This window comes from Sinocyclocheilus anshuiensis, unplaced genomic scaffold (assembly GCF_001515605.1).
Source record: "Sinocyclocheilus anshuiensis isolate Anshui unplaced genomic scaffold, SAMN03320099.WGS_v1.1 scaffold1880, whole genome shotgun sequence".
In the NCBI taxonomy this organism is placed as follows: Eukaryota; Metazoa; Chordata; class Actinopteri; order Cypriniformes; family Cyprinidae; genus Sinocyclocheilus; species Sinocyclocheilus anshuiensis.
This window is the reverse complement of record NW_015555852.1, coordinates 484847-501178: the sequence shown is the minus strand read 5'-3', so window position 1 is coordinate 501178 and position 16332 is coordinate 484847. Positions and strand designations below refer to the sequence as shown.

Genomic DNA, 16332 nt, shown 5'->3' with positions numbered 1-16332 from the left:
AACACATATTAGTTAATGAGAGTGTCCAGTGATAAATGAGTCATAAATGTTGAAGAAAAACATACCTTCTGGAAGTCATCAAACTTCTTCTGCAGCACTTCCACTTGCTCTAGATCAGAGCCGACCTCCTCATTAGTAAGCGCTGATTCTTTCTCATTGATCCACTGCTGCAGCTCATTCGCCTCACGGAAAAGCATGAACTTCTTGCAGCTCTTCTCCAGCATGTCCTTCCTCTTCTCTCCCAACTCTTGCAGTGTACCATACCTAAAGAAAGAGGTCAGAGCCTTTAATGCAACTCCCATCTCAACACTGGGACTGACACATCTCCTTCTAGGAGAGGAAATGGGAGTTGGAAACACGGACAGGGGTTTCACTAATGCCAAGAAATCTGCATAGTCAGCAACCGAAAACGCAGAGTAAAACATCTAGACACCAATTCTACGAAAAGAAAAAGCTCAGAATGACAACATCCTCAGAAGAGATGTAAACGTCTATCCCTTGATGGAATAGAAGAGGAGGAAGAATGAGACAATGATCTGATGGACAGACAGATGTACAGGAAGGCTAGAATGACAGAAGACCTAAAGCATGAGAAAAACAGCAAGATGGATGAGGGGAATGTGGATGAACATTTTGCAATGATGGAGGCTTCTTTAATCAAATAAATGACATTGGTGGGGCCTACTCACAGTTCCTCCACCTGCTTCATGCGCACAGACACGCTGCACACCTCCTTGGTGACCACAGTCCTGCCACAGGGCAGGGCAAGCAGACACATGCAAGCATTTAAATTAAGAAAAGAAAGGAAAAAGAGGAGTAATGAGGGGTCAGAAACACGAGAGTTAGTTTTTAACAGATGCCTCATTTAAGCTGCAGGAAGAATAAAGATGCAAAGATCTAAACAGGCTTTGTGTTAAAAAGAAATGATTTTGTTGGAATGCAAGTTGTAAGATTGAAAATTACAAATAAATGTTCACATTAGGGTCATCAATCAATTAAAATTATGAATTAATATTTCTTAATATTTTCTGTGGAAACTGATACTTTTTTTTTTCAGGAAACATTTTTCTTTGATGAACACGGTTCAAAAGAACAAATGTGAAACAAATCTTTTGTAACATTATAAATGTATTTACTGTCACTTTCGATCAATTTAATGAATCCTTGCTGAATAAAAATAATAATTTATTTTCTTTCTGACCTCAAACTTTTGAGACATTGATAGCCCGAATGCATATTAAACAAAGTAAGAATTCTGCCCACAAACATTTGATTAGAAAACCAAAGGCAGAATGACTCTTACTGATTCTCAATCTGCTCCTGTCGCAGAGCGATGCTGCCCTGTTCGTTTAGCAGATTCTCGCGAGAGGAAGATTGAGTCGGGTCCAACTTCTTCACGTATGCTGCGGGAACAAAGCCCTGCCTGTCGTTCACTTCCACTTTCCACCAGTCCTGAGAACAAGATATATTTCTTTCATGAGTCCAAGGGCTCATCTGGATTCAAACTGGCATGCTAAGTAACACATGTAGCGTGCCCTATTAATCACCTTGTTGGTGCTGTTGAGCAGAGTCAGGATGTCACCCTTCTTCATGGTGACCTCACGTGGACTCTTCTCCTGGTAGTCGTACAGAGCAAGAACCAACTCCTTGCCGGTCTCATCATCAGTGGGGGCCACTTGTTGCTGTTGATTTAAAGCAATGAAAAAGGACCAAATTTTCATTGCCATAACATTGAACAAAGGTTTACATGTTATTTTCCTTTGGGCAATGTAGAAGTGTTGTTATGTGATCTTACTCTGCAGGCCTCAGCTTGTTCTTTTAAGGCCTGGATGCTGCTGCCATATGCACTCAGATCAGACATCAGTGCCTCGTGCTTCTTCAGCAGAGCCTGTAAATGATAACACTGACATGCTAGAGCCATCCATTTTTTTTATACAAAACTGCAATTTAAGATGCCACAAAAGTACTTTAACCATCTTATGATGTATGAAGGATGCTATATGAAACGATCACCAAGACCACCAGAAAACCACTGAATTATTTTCTTACCTTACATTGCATTTTTCGCTCAAATATTCGTTTCTAATTAGCTGCATTCTAGATCCAGCCCTCCTCCTTGTTTACCTCTGCAGAATCTTCATCCTTGCCATAGTCAGTGCTTCCTACAATGGGCTCCTTCTCTCTCATCCAAGACTCAGCCTCATTGGCATCAGCAAAGTACTGCTGAGCCTGAAGGGAGTCCTCCAGATCCTGTCTACGCTGGGCTGCTTTTCCCTTCAGTCCATCCCAACGGTTGTGCAGCTCTTGCAACTTAGCTTTCACATCCTCCCCTGCGAAGTGACCTGAAACGGGTAAAAATATTTCAAATTTATTGTTTCTTCTTTGAATAATAGCTAAAGATGTTCTGAACTGATGCCTAATAGAAAGTCAGTGTCTTATGAAAGTCATAGAATTAAATTCTACCCTCTTCAATCATGGCCTCCCCCTTCTGAGTAACAGCCTTGATTCTGGGTTCATGGCCAGAGATTTCCGCCTGCAGAGCCTGGTGTTTCTTCAGAAGGTTCTGGACTCCAATAAGGTCTTTTCCTGAGAGAGAACGAGAAAATCATTGTTTTAAGAATATAAACATTTTATAGTCATTTCACATTTAATTTCATGTAATATAACCACACTAACCCCTGTTGGTGGAGGAAGCAATGGGTTCCTTCTCTCGGATCCAGGTCTCCTCATCTTCTACGTCCCTAAAAAGTTGCTGAAGGCGCAGAGAGTCTGACAGCTTTTGTTTGCGGGCGGCCATTGGCTCCTTTAGGGCCTCGTAGCGTGCCACCAAAGCCTCTTGTTTTTTGCAGATGTTATCAGCATCAAAATGACCAGCCTCCTGGAACTGCCGGGCCTGAATAGTAATGCCATCAATGCGGTCCTGTCAAAAGGAGAGAAACAAGCTATATAAGTTAAGATGAAGGATGTTCAGATTGCCAATTGCACAGAATCATAGAAGAAACAGTGTAAATATCCAATATCAGTTACTTTGAATATCATTCAGACATTGTTACCTGGTGGGCAGCCACATCAGCCTCCAGCAGAGCATGTTTTTTCTGAAGGTTCTGGACACTGGTCAGGTCTTTGCCAAAGTCATCTGAGGCTAAGTGTCCCTCCACCTCATATAGCCACAGCTCGATGTCCTCTACATTACGATTGAACTGCTGCTGCTGATTCGCTTCACGCAACTTAATCCCTGAAAGAGTCATTTATGTGATATCACTGAAAATCTGCCTTTTGTTTAATATATACCATTAAAAAAAAATCAGATAAACAGTTTTTAACTATGGTCTCTTCCTGTGAAATAGGCAGCACTATAACACTGTGCCATTTTACATTTAAATTTAGTCATTTAGCAGACACTTTTATCCAAAGCGACTTACAAATGAGGACAATAAAAGCAGTCAAAACTAACAAAAGAGCAACAATATATAAGTGCAAATGACAAGTCTCGGTTAGCCTAACGCAGTACACATAGCAAGGTATATACACACACACATATACACACAAAGAAAAACAAGTAGATAAAATAGAAAAAATAGAAAGCTGCTAGTTTTTTTTTATATAAAAAAAAGAAGATAAATAGATAAAGTATAATTAAAATAGAATAGAAAGTGCTAGAGTTAGATGGTCAAATAAAGATGGAACAGATGTTTTTAGTCGTTTCTTGAAGATTTTCTCACCTTTGAGTTCAGTTGACTCTAGAAGTTTCTTCCACTGAGAGCTGACCTCATCCATTCGGGTGGACACCTCGCTGAAGGCGTAGTGTTTCCTATCAATCAGCTCCTGGCCTGACTTCTGCAGTGCATCAATGCGGCTCTGATTGGCAGAAAGCTCAGCTTCGAAGGCCTGGTGCTTCTGCACCTTCCCCTGCAGGTTGGATGGGTCCTGAAAGAGAAGGAATAGGGGGTGAGAGAAAAAAAGGAAAAATAAACAAATGATTCCAAATCTGCAAAACAACTCTAGGACAACATACCTTGTAGGCCTCATCGGTGGCGGTCTTCATCTTCTCATTGATCCAGCTCTTGAGCTCATCAGAGTCCCGGAAGAACTGCTGCAGATGGAAAGAGTCCTCCAGGGCGGCACGGCGAGACTGAGCGCGCTCGTGAAGAGCGTTGCGTCTGCTCAGCAGCTGAAGTAAAAAAAAAAAGGGGTTCAAGTCATAGTATTACCAGTGATTCAGCACTTCTGTCAGCAATAAATTGAAGGGAGGAAAGTGCTTGCGAGGCTGAAATGAAAGACGTTTCAGGGTGCTAATCTCCACTTACTGCATCTCTGCGAGTGGCCACATCCTCTTTGGCGTAGTGATTGTTCTGGATCAGTTTGGTGGCAAATTCATCCAGGGCCTGTATATTTCAGTAGAGAATTAAAAGGAAACTGAGTAAGATTTGTAAAACTGATTATTCAAGGCCTTGAATTTTACATCAGACTGTGTGATTTCTTACAGTGATCTTCTCTTCCTGGGCACTGAGGGATTTCTCAAAGTCTTCATGTTTCTTCAGAAGAGCTTCAACGCTATCCAGAGAGTCACCCAAATCTTCATTCAGCAGGAAAGCCTTTGAAAAAGACAGTTTGAAATGTTTAAATCTTTGCTCTCAGTTGTAAACAAAATTAAAGTGTCCCACATTTAAGAGAAAGTCTTTAGGCTGATTCTCACAATATAAGAAGTCTAGATGAATTTTTACCTCTTGCTTGCTCATCCAGTTGTCGACCTGCTCAGTGTCTCTGTAAAAGAGCTGCAGGTCCATGCACTGCTCATACTGCTGCCTGCGTAGCTCCCACAGCTCCAGAAGAGACACTTTCTCTTCAGACAGGATGCCCAGCTACACCAACAAACACAAAATGAGGGTCATTCAGATGCTCACTTTAGAATTAAAAATGCGTCAATGATGAGTTTGAAAATAGCGTACAAAAACACAGATCCAAAGTCAGACACACCTTTTCCTTGACTTCCTCAGAAGCATAATGTCCAGTGTTCAGCAGAGCCTGCCCAGCCTCATCAGCAGATTTGAAACTGTCCTCATGAGCATCAATCTCACCCTGGTAAAACATTATGGGCATTATGGTCTTTCAGTGTCAAGTATGCTATGAAGAGCAATAATATAAGTGCAATACAAAATCAGCAAACCACAGTTTTGAAAGTAAGGTTATAGATCCTTTATTTACTATCCAAACCCATGTTGCTCTACTTGTTTAGATTTTAAAATTTCAATACCTTATGCTCCTGGTGGCGGTCAAGCAGGGCCTCAGCTCCGGCCACATCATTGGCCAACTCATCTGCGTTTATCAGAGCCTTCATCTCTGTCACCCAGCTGGTCAGGTCACGGAAATCTGCAGTGAAGCGCTGCAGCCTAGGAGCAAGACAACAACCATGAGATCACAAGCTAGCACTCTGTAAACTTAACTTAAAATCTCATCAACCAATCAATTTGTAGCAGTGATCAAAAGCAAAAAGGCGTGTCTTAACCTACCTGTAGGAGTCATTGAGCCGAGCATGTCGCTCAGCTGCCAGGGTACGGATCTGCTCCCAGTTGGTAATGAGTTCGTCTCTTTTCAGGTGGATCTGAGAGGCATTCTGGGGGTGTGTCTGCTGCAGACGGTCTGCCTCACCGCCAAGAGTGTTTACCTGAAGACAGAAGAAAATGTCTATATCAAATATACTTAATGACTGTACAATGCTTGCACATTCTGTTGTACATCTCTGCATCAAATTAAATGTACATAAATAAAACAATGAGAGAATAAATGTATAAATGTGATGGGCAGGTCTGTTTTGTGGGATATAAAAAGAGAGTTTGTGGACATGCTGAGACTGACCTTGTCCTCCAAGGCCGCCAAGTCTCTTTCCAGCCCCTCGTGTTTCCGGAGCAGGGCTTGAACGCTGGCAAGGTCACGACCAAAATCATCAGATGCCATCAGCTGCTCCTTCTCCTTAATCCAGCTGATTGTCTCATCCACATCCCTGTAGGTCAGAACAGAAAATTTCAGTAATTAAAGACTTTCAAACCAACAAATTTGTATATATATTAGTGATTACAAATGTCTTGAATAACTCACCGGTTGAAACGCTGCACCTCAGCAGCTCCAAACAGCTTGCCCTGCCTCTGTTGAGCCAATCCCTTCAGCCTCTGCCAGGCAGCGTTCACCTCCTCCTGCTTCTTCAGGATGAGCTCGGCCTCGGGATGGTTCTCCTGGGTTAGCTTACCGGCTGCCTGGTTTACCTCGTTCACACGCTCCTCGTGGGCTGCCAGGTCTGTCTGGAACTCTTCAAACTTCTTCTGCAGAACCTCCACATGCTCCAGGTCCTGGCCAAGCTCCTCTGAGGTGGCAATAGCTTCCTGCAATAAAATATTGTCAGTGTGTCTTCAAATATATTAGGTGAAATAATTTTTCAGCATTGACCAAACATTTATACAGCGCAATAAATGATGTCTACTGTGGTTTCTCACCTTGTCACTGATCCAGTCCAGGGCATCCTCACACTCACGGAGGTACTGCACCAATTTCTGGGCCTGCAGGAGACGCACTCCCTTCTCTTTAGTCTTCTGCAGCAGCAGGTCCCACAGACGGTGAAGTTCCTCTAGACGGGTCTGAATTTTAAGAGGGGACAAAGACAGACAATTAGGATCAAAACAAACTCCGATTAGAAACAAAAACAAAAAAGTTTAAGGACAGCTCAGTTTAAGTCTAGAAATATATTTTTCGGAAAAAGAAAGTCAGCTTGGACTCTAACAGAAAGACTGATAAGGTAGACTGAAAAAGAACACAGCACTCAGTTCCTTCAAGGGACATGCACTGTAAAAGGAAGTAGAACAAATGAAAATAAAACCTATTTCACTGCACTCAAGTACCTACTGGAATAAAAGCGCCATAATTGACACTTTTTACTATTGGTCGCTGAGTGGTCCGGTAAGGCGTGAAAGACTGATCCATATAAGATAAAGTTAAAACACTATACCACTTTTCTCCATTATGGAACTCTAGCATGTGGAATTAAAAAGAAAGAGCCTTACTCGAATGGTTTCAGATGCAAAGTGGCTCTCAGATATCATGAGATTGCCGGTTTCGTCCAGTTTAATGATGGCCCCAGCATTAGCCTGCACCTCTGCCTCAAAGGCTTGATGTTTCTGGAGCTTTCCCTAAGAGAAGGGGGAAAATGCTGTATGAGACAAATATAATGGTAAAGATGCATTATATTCAGATTTTTGTTTTTAAACATTGTATATTGTGAAAATGCATTTCTTCAGAGAAGTTTGCCACTTTGTAAGGCCTGATTTCAACCAATTGCATAATTATCTCTATAAATGTCTGCATAAGTCACAACACAAACTTTGTGACCAAAGTCACTGTATGCTTGTGTTCATTTACTGTATTCAAGCTATTATAATCTTATGACTTTATAAAGTAATTCACTGCTGATTACAGCAGACAGACCCAGTCAAGGACCCAATTTACAGCTTAAGGGATGAGTCACTTCAAGAACAGAGGTGACAACACATTTTTCCCTGAGAGATTTTTAGAAAGGGCATTTAGGAAACTTATTTTTTCTCTCACTTGTAGGTTACTGGGGTCCTTGTAGTTCTCATCAGAGGCGATCTGTAGCTTCTCTTGGATCCATTTCTCAAGCTCATCTGCGTCTCGACGGAAGAACTGAAACCGGTAAGAGTCTTCGAGTTTCTGTCTGCGTACAGAGGACAGCTCCTTGAAACGATGGTACCGATCCAGAACCTGCTGTCGACGCTCCTGGATGTCCTCGGCTGACTCCAGAACTTTAACTCCACTGATATCCATTTTCTAAAAGAAGGAAAAGATAATTAAATAAATCTCCAAATGTCAAAGTCCTTCCACATGAACTTGGACTTAGCAAGCAAAAGCAAAAATGTGAATACATTTTTGAAGACTCTCAGTGTGGCTGGATCAGAAAGGAACAAGAGTACAGCAAGAGTGTTCTTTCAAAGGAAACAATGGGAACTTCCAGGTAATAGCAAAAAAGGATTTAAAGAGTTTATACTACAACTTTCAATATTTTAATTAAAATAATTTTGTATTGACACAAATAAAAAAATAAATAAAATGACACCACTAAGTCTGCGTGGAACAAAAACTAAAACCAGGCAGACATTTTATGAGTTAAAAGACAACTCTCCCCAGCAATGGCCAACAGCTGAGCACATGGTGGCCCCTGTGGAAATTCCTAACTCTTCTGAGCAAACCGGCACAAAGAGAGTGCTGCCATCAGCCCCCCGCTGACTATGAACACAACCCCCACCAATCCAAAGCTACATCCACCCCAATCCACTGCATCTGTCCCATACTGTCAGCAGGGAGGGGGTTGTGTGATTTCAGCTGTATTTGAGGGTGGAGGGGACAAGGTCATGCTTGTGTCCAGAATGACTGAACCAGTGAAAGAAGAGTCACACCCAGGTTACAGCGAATGTCCCTAGCTCTTTTTTCTAATAGTTCTGGGCCAGAAAAATTGTCACCACAAAACCTGTCCTTGACCTGGGATCTGCTAATGTCAGAGGTCAGGAGACAAAATTATCTCACAGCTTATTCTAATGTGAAACAAAACTAAATTGCTCTCATTATAATCAACGAAGCTGTTGACAAGAGGAAACACTGGAAAATGACTCAAAAATATTCTCAATACTCTTTACACTTGTAAATAAAAACTATTATGTGCCATGTTTACTGTAGTTATGTCACATAATAACTAAAGACGTTGTCAGCAGAATCGAGAGCTGATTCTCAGAGTGGTTTGCCGATTTTGAGTGCCAAACTGACTGGATTTCTGGGAATGCAAGGTCAAGTTGTTGGTTTATTTCAGAAGAGTCTAAGAAGAGGATAATAAATTCCCGGTTAATGCAGACACATCTGGCTCCGTTTCACACCAAAAATGATGTTCATAGTGGTGTTAAAAAGCTAATTTAGGACAAAGAGTAGAAGAATTCACTTCACACACAGGTGTGAACATCTGGAGTCATTCCACACTGACATGTGAACAGATGAACATTCTTCAGCTGCTTTAGAAATCGAATGGCAACTTATTAACCCTTGCTGTGAGGGTTATTTAATTATTTATGTATCTATATAATGATAAAGGCTAAAGAATATTTTCTTGGCCAGAATACTGCAATAAAAAAAAATAAAATAAAAAAAAGCTAGAATACACTACACAACTTAGAATCTGAACAGATTTTTAAAAAATAGGCATCATACGCTTCTCTTGCTGTTGTTCCGAACACAAGAAACTACCAAAAACATGCACCTTGTTGAAGGGGACACATGACAAATGAAAACAATGTGTTCTAAAATCAGTTCAAATCATGTTTGATATCCTCCAACTGGATGGAATCAAAGTCTGAAGCTAAAAAAAATGTCTGTGCCCATTATACAATAGGCCTATATGATGATTTTCTGTGAAATCTTTCAACGCTGACTGCCTAAAATCTTCAGATTAGCGATGACTTCCGACAAATATAGCGATGATTCATCCCAACTGTAAATTGGGGCAAAAATCTGTGCAAAAGTCATGTAGTGTATTGACTATATACAAGACTATATATGGTTTAATATTTGACAGAACTGTAAAAATGTTCCCTTTTTAAAAACATTCATTAAAAAGCTTTCTTTATAAAATCTTTAAGCTTAATTCAATTCCCACATATTTCTCTGGGTTTATTCAACAATAGCATTGCTGTGTGACTGCATGTGGATTTTGTCTGACAATCACATGCTAAGATCATTCATGGCTCCATTTGCTGAAGCGAATCCATCGTAGGATGCATTTGGAAAGGGTTCAGGATAATCCAAGGTCAGGAAGACTAACAAAACAGCACTTTTAACAATGTGAAGAGTGGCCAGACTATGGAGTCATCCATGTAATGCACCGTCAGCCTGGATCAATACAGCCTTTTGTTATGCTTGCCAGAACTGCCATCTTTCCACTGAACGCAATCGTACCAAATCACGGAAGTGAACCGCTATTAATGACGTATTATTTGATAAAAATGTGTGTTTGTGTGTGTTTCACTCACTTTCCTGATGAGCGTGACTGACGCGCTGCAAGCAGAGAGCTGTATATCTCATTTCTATTCGCCTTCAGAGTTCTTTAGAGCATTTGCATAAGGCAGATGTAAGTGCCGTTATGTACTGAAGCTTTGGAAACAAAACCAACGGTTCAAAAGCATAAATATAAAATTGAAGAGAGCAATGCTACGCATTTTGCCATCTTCTCCTGCGCCATCGTTACTAAGCAACGGGGTAAACAGCTGCTGGCTTGATGACGCAATCGAACTCGGGTTCGGACCAAGCAATCGAACCAAGTGTGAAAGCACCCTTAAAAAGCATAAAACACATCTAGATGAGAAATGTGATGAACAAACGATGATCTAATGCACAGCTTGTGCTCTACTGTGAATATGTCCTGTTTTTGTCCAGATCAGCTGGATGCATGCTGCCCTTCCCCCCATCCTGCCTCTCCCAGAACTATCCCGTCTCAATGTCCGCTTAGATCAGACAAGAGATTACGACCAGCTCAGCATAGTTTTACTCTGACAGCTCTGTGAGGATAGATGTCATGATGACCACGGATCTCCACTGTTAAATTAAGCCGGTAAATGTGCATTGGAATAAATGCAATAGGCCACACCCATGCACAGATCAAAAGTCAGCAGACGTCAACCCAAGATGAGTCTTTAATAAACGTGAATTCTTAGTATCTAAGTTGTGGTGCATTTTCAAAATGCTTAAGCATGAAATAAGAGAGTTGCAAATTAAAATGCCCCCCCAAAAAATGTAATAAAACTCACCAGAATATAAAGCTACGTATTCACGCGAGTCTCACTGCAGTCCAGCTGTAGCAACAGATAGCACCTCTAAATGCGACTGCGTACTAGTGATAACACAAGCTCACACGTTCTTCTCCCTCCCTGTTCCTCTCTATCATTTGTCTTAGTCTGTTGCTTCTGAATCCAAATGAACACGGCAGTCCAGCGGCACTCAGGAATGTTCCCTTCTTTCCCACACGCTCATTCATTGAGCAGAGCACTTCAGTAACTGCCTCTCACATTCCCAACACATGATGACACAGCCAAAGTCCAACCTCCCGCCCTGCTGCAATACAGTGGCCATTTATGATTTATGAACAGGCAACCATTACAAAAGCTTTACGATATGACATGCTGAAAACCATTTTATGTTCTTGAGGTTTGTGTAATTAACAAAAAAAAACACACTCAGTAAAACCAACCATCTTTGTTATAGTTAAACTATAACCCTTGTGGCCAAAAACCACAAACGAAAGAAGTAGTAAACAGAATAAAAATAAATAAATAAATAATAATAATCATAATAATCCAATAAAATAATAAACCATTAAAGGTTTGGGGTCAGCAAGAATTTTTTAAAGAAATTAATACTTTTATTTAGCAATGATGCATTAAATTGATCAAAAGTGACAGTTCTTTTTGTCAAGACATTTCTTTACAAAAATATCTATTCGAAAATATTACTTGACCAGAATTTCATATCAGTAAATCCCTAACCAATTGTTTGCAGCCTGAGCCTACAAGATCCTTTTTAGGTTTTAGGATATTCCCACTCCAACTAGACAATCAGGACTCTCTAATAGCGTCAAGGCTCCTATATTCCCGCTCCGTCCTGATAATAAGGTTGTCCTGATAGACATTCTTAAGATTCTCTTGCAGAAGAGCTGGGATATTAATAACCACAAGCCTGAAGGTGACACATATTTTTAAAGCAGTTTTCAAAAGACAGTGACAACTGAGTGAAACAGAACCATTAACCACGCAAAACTAGAACAAGTGAGTCAATTATGATGTTACATTGCTAAGAAGACTACATTCTTATCAGATCACGAGGTGACATGAAAAATGAAGTTATGCAATAAGGACCAATTTCCTCAAGCATTAATTTTTCATAACATGGATCCCATACTCTAAACATCAGTGTTCAGCACGAGTGAAGCACTTATCATTAAATGCACTCCCACTATCAAGCTGGGAATACTGAGAACTCGGTGAGGTCACACTGAACGCCTGGAAGTTTCCATGGTAACACATCTGTATCCGAGAGGCGCTGACGTCTGAATGGGAGGATGCAGGCCTAAGGCATTTAGAGGAAACGAGTGGGCTGTCTCCAAGGATTTACCTTGGCTAATAGTAGCTGTTTGATGAGACCAAAAAGCTGAAATAATAGCGATAGAGATACAGATAAAAGCACCTATATTATTTAAGCCCTTACACTTAAAGAATTGGCAAAAATGAAAATTTGCTGAAAATGTCCCAGGGCTCGAAATTGCGACCGTTTTGGTTGCATATGCTCCGGAAATGTAATCTGTGCGACCCCAAAATATATTTGGGAGCATTTGTGCGAGTGCACATAATTGTTGTGGTGCGACCTGTCTTCATTTCTCTGCTAAACGTTTCACGAATTACTACACAGTATGTGCCTGCTGTAAGCCGATACACAGACTGCTCCACCATTATATTCCAACGTTACATAACCAATTAAGCTTCATCTTTACATTCTTAACTTTAACGCGTATTTTAGATTAGTTATATTAGCCGTCAATCACTCCCTTTCGCTGCACTCCGTTGTCACGTGACAGGGAGCTAACTCGGAACCGACCGGTTTTTGTTTTATTTCAGCCGATCTCTTTTCTGGACTTGCACAAACTGCATTGAAATCATTTTCCAAAATGTCATTTGTGTGGAAATATTACGAAGTCTGTAAACGGCCGTTAACAGAGGCCAGAGACACTGAAGACGAATGCAAAGAAAAGAAATCATCTTTGTTTGGATGATTAAAATGCTGTGGTTGTCTCTACTTTTATCAGAATCAGCTTACTCGCTTCTAAAACATTAGCAATCGGAATGAAAGATCGATGCATCACTAACAAGAAATGACGGGCCAAGTGTGTGGCAAAGAATTCAGGATCAGGTTCAATTGTTTAAGCTTTTAATCATCTGGATGTTGCCAGCCCTTCCGCTCAATTGGTAGTTGTGATGCTCCTTAATATTCAGTGGGTGCACCTAAATTTTTGTTGGTGCTCCTAACTTCTTGAAGTTGGGAGCACCAATTCTACCAAGTAAAAAATTTAATTTCGACCCCCGTGTCCTCATCGTCAGGCAATCCAAAATGTAGACAAGTTTGTCTTTATTGGAACAGATTTAGCATTACATCACTTTCTCCCCAATAGGTCCTCTGCAGTGAATGGGTGCCGTCAGAATGAGAGTTCAAACAGCTGATAAAAACATCACAATAATCCACAAATAATCAACATGACTGCAGTCCATCAATTAACATCTTGTGAAGTGAAAAGCGGTGTGTTTGTAAGAAATAAATGTCTTATATTTTAACGTTAACCATTGCTTCTTGGCAAATTACCAGTCCATAATCCATAATAATGTTTCCTCCAGTGAAAAAGCGGTTAGCCTCTCTTATCAAAATCCACCAACATATTTGTTTAAAACTGTTTTGGACTGTTTTCACTTGTAAACAGTGCTTGATCTGTGCATATTTATGGATGGAGGACTCGTATTTTATCCGGATGCAGTGGTTTGAAGTTAAAAAATATCTTAATGATTTTTTATTTATTTTTATACAAACATGCAGCTTTTAGATTTACAAGGCACAGATTTGAGAAGAAATTCAGCAGTACATCACTTGCTCACCATGTGAATGGGTGCCGTTTGGACATTTGGACCCATTCACATGGTGAGCAATGATGTAATGCTGAATTTCTTCAAATCTGATCTGATGAAGAAACAAACTCATCTACATCTTGAATGACTGGAAGGCAAGTAAATTTTCATGTTTGAGTCGACAATACCTTTAAAGTAGGGGTGGAACGGTTCAACTTACTCACGGTTCGGTTAGTGTCACGGTTTTAGAGTCACCGTTTCGGTATGGTGCTATGTTTAGGGAAAAACTATACTGTCAAATAAAAATAAAAATAAAAAACTACAAGCAACAGCACAAATAAATACAATAGAGTAAAGATACAAATAAAATAAACAGTGATTTTCAGTTTTTTTTTAGGTAGGCCTGGGTGCGATTTTAGTACCGGACTGCCTTTTTCGAGAACCAAATTAGCTCCTACTCTGGAGCAGGGTCTAACCAGCACAACTGGTACTAATCGTGACGTAAATAGACATTGATTGGCCAAACGCGTATGAAAACGTCCTCACCCGACATGATTTAAATCGCCATGTAAACATACTGTAAACATTGTGTCAACTTATTTCGCAAGTATAGACTAAATGTCATCAGTTTTCGTCGGCTAAAACTAGACTAAAATGTCATCAGTTTTCGTCGACTAAAACTAGACGAAAATAGTCATGGATAATTCTGACTAAAATAAGACTAAAATGCTCAGACTTTTAGTTGACTAAAACTTGACTAGACTAAAAAGAGTATGAACGTGACTAAAACTAATAAAAACTAAAATGACAGCTTCACACAAAGACTAGACTAAAACTAAAATTAAAACAGGCCGCCAAAAACAACACTAGCCTTAACATTAGTTTTTAGGTACAGAAATTGAATAAAGTAATGAAATGTAAAACAGCATTGCATATTTGACTGTATAAATGAAAGATTAATCTTTATTAAAGTTACAAAAGCTATTCAATCAAGAGCAGTGAGTGATTTCTTTGTTGTTGCTGTTTGATTAATATTAAGAAAGTGCTGTCACTTTAAGACACTGTAAGTATGTTCAGCTGGCTATGTCTGCTATAGGATACTTACCAAGATGGGCATTTTGACACAATTTTTGTGTGAATTTGTCCATTTAATCACAATACTTCAGAGAGAGCTTAATATCTGCATGCGTTCTGAGGCGCGGGTTTGCGTGCTTCGGATGAGCTCACGCAAAAATCTTCTCACTGCGCACGCGAGCTTGCGTCCTCTGGCTCTTAAATGTTAAAACTGGCAAAGCTTACATGAGTTTAGTTTAAACACAGATATAAACGTGTGCTGTTCAGGTCTCAACTGTGCACACGTGCTATCAGCACCCGGGTGATGACTGATGACGGAATAAATGACTGCTCATATTCCAGCATACGGCATTCGCATTGAACAAGAGTGAATGGTTTGTCCACTTTTTTTTTTTCATCGCTGTTATTGTAATGTATTGGGAAGCCAGAATGCGTTTGTTTTAAGTGTTATTTATAGCAAACCATATTACAGATGCGTTGTCAGATTTAAGTTGAACCGTGGTCCTAGTGCGTGCCGAACCGTGTGTGGAGAACCGCACGGTTCGATTTTTTTCTGTGAACCGTTCCACCCCTACTTTAAAGCATATCCTGTTAATGACTACTGCAGGGAAAAAAGGTTCTCCCATCACAGCTGCCAGGGATCAAAACACGCAGTCCGATTTTATGAGACTTAATCCATGGCAGCATATCAACTAAGCTACATCATGCAGAACACACCCACACAAACCATGCAACAAACACACAAAACCTGAAATAAACTAGCATTTCCATGCATTAGGTTATATATAAAAAAGCATCCACAGACCTCAAAAATTCATAATATCCTGTTATCCTCCTGTCACATATCCTATCACTTACGTTCAGCTCAGGTATGTGCGATGATGTTTCTTAAGATGATGATGAGTGCATGAGTATGCAGAAAACAAAACCTCTCTCTGACTGCATTTGTCTAACCATATCCTCTCCCTCTCGCTGCAGTGCAGACAAAAGCATCAGCGCTGCAGTGACGGGCCTGTGTGGGGCGACAGCCAAGGTAGAGCCCAGCCCATGCATCTCTCTTTTCGAGAGAAAAAGGAGAAAAACACTTCACACAGAGGTTTCTTCCTACCTACATTGACAATGTAAACACTTTCAGTTTCTCATTGCTACTACACAGCAAACCAGGGCAGAGACACACACAAACTCACATATTTTACCTTCAGTTTGGGTTTAAGAAACTTGGTCATGGTAACAGGTGTCTCGTGGGTGGCTACAAGGCATAATGTATATCAACATTGAGATTGGTTAATAAAAACAGAATTGGGACAAATGCACATAAACTAGGGCTGCACGATTAATAGTATTTTAATCATGATTTCTGCTCCTCTCAATTAATCAATCATGATCATCTGCAATATTGGCCAGCTGGATATATTTCCTAAAAATGTTACCGATCTCCACTTGCGAAATTCTTCTCAAATGGAAGTGGCATACAGCCAGTCTGTGTTCCTTTAAGTGGCCAAAGTGCCATTTGATGCAAACCTACAAATGACGAACTGTATTAAATCAAAAC

General features: G+C 40.3%; 1 protein-coding gene across 6 annotated transcripts in view; it reads right to left on the bottom strand.

The window, feature by feature from the left end:
* LOC107675629 (spectrin alpha chain, non-erythrocytic 1) overlaps window positions 1-16332 on the bottom strand; it is a 42145-nt gene that overhangs the window by 15672 nt on the left and 10141 nt on the right. For 4 of the 6 annotated variants that reach the window (XM_016470027.1, XM_016470029.1, XM_016470032.1 and 1 more), the window contains exons 2-23: window positions 7594-7833; window positions 7053-7178; window positions 6489-6629; window positions 6097-6377; window positions 5857-6001; window positions 5511-5665; window positions 5255-5390; window positions 4978-5079; window positions 4725-4862; window positions 4485-4595; window positions 4308-4385; window positions 4016-4171; window positions 3723-3927; window positions 3054-3235; window positions 2677-2920; window positions 2464-2586; window positions 2125-2342; window positions 1796-1888; window positions 1548-1682; window positions 1304-1452; window positions 690-749; window positions 66-264 (exon numbers count right to left, since the gene is read on the bottom strand). In XM_016470027.1, coding sequence (XP_016325513.1) covers window positions 66-264; window positions 690-749; window positions 1304-1452; window positions 1548-1682; window positions 1796-1888; window positions 2125-2342; window positions 2464-2586; window positions 2677-2920; window positions 3054-3235; window positions 3723-3927; window positions 4016-4171; window positions 4308-4385; window positions 4485-4595; window positions 4725-4862; window positions 4978-5079; window positions 5255-5390; window positions 5511-5665; window positions 5857-6001; window positions 6097-6377; window positions 6489-6629; window positions 7053-7178; window positions 7594-7830 — 3414 coding nt within the window. In that variant the 5' untranslated portion in view covers window positions 7831-7833. Of the gene's footprint in view, window positions 1-65; window positions 265-689; window positions 750-1303; window positions 1453-1547; window positions 1683-1795; window positions 1889-2124; window positions 2343-2463; window positions 2587-2676; window positions 2921-3053; window positions 3236-3722; window positions 3928-4015; window positions 4172-4307; window positions 4386-4484; window positions 4596-4724; window positions 4863-4977; window positions 5080-5254; window positions 5391-5510; window positions 5666-5856; window positions 6002-6096; window positions 6378-6488; window positions 6630-7052; window positions 7179-7593; window positions 7834-10850; window positions 11061-16332 lie in introns of those variants that run through there. The other 2 variants (XM_016470028.1, XM_016470033.1) reach the window with 2 other exon arrangements.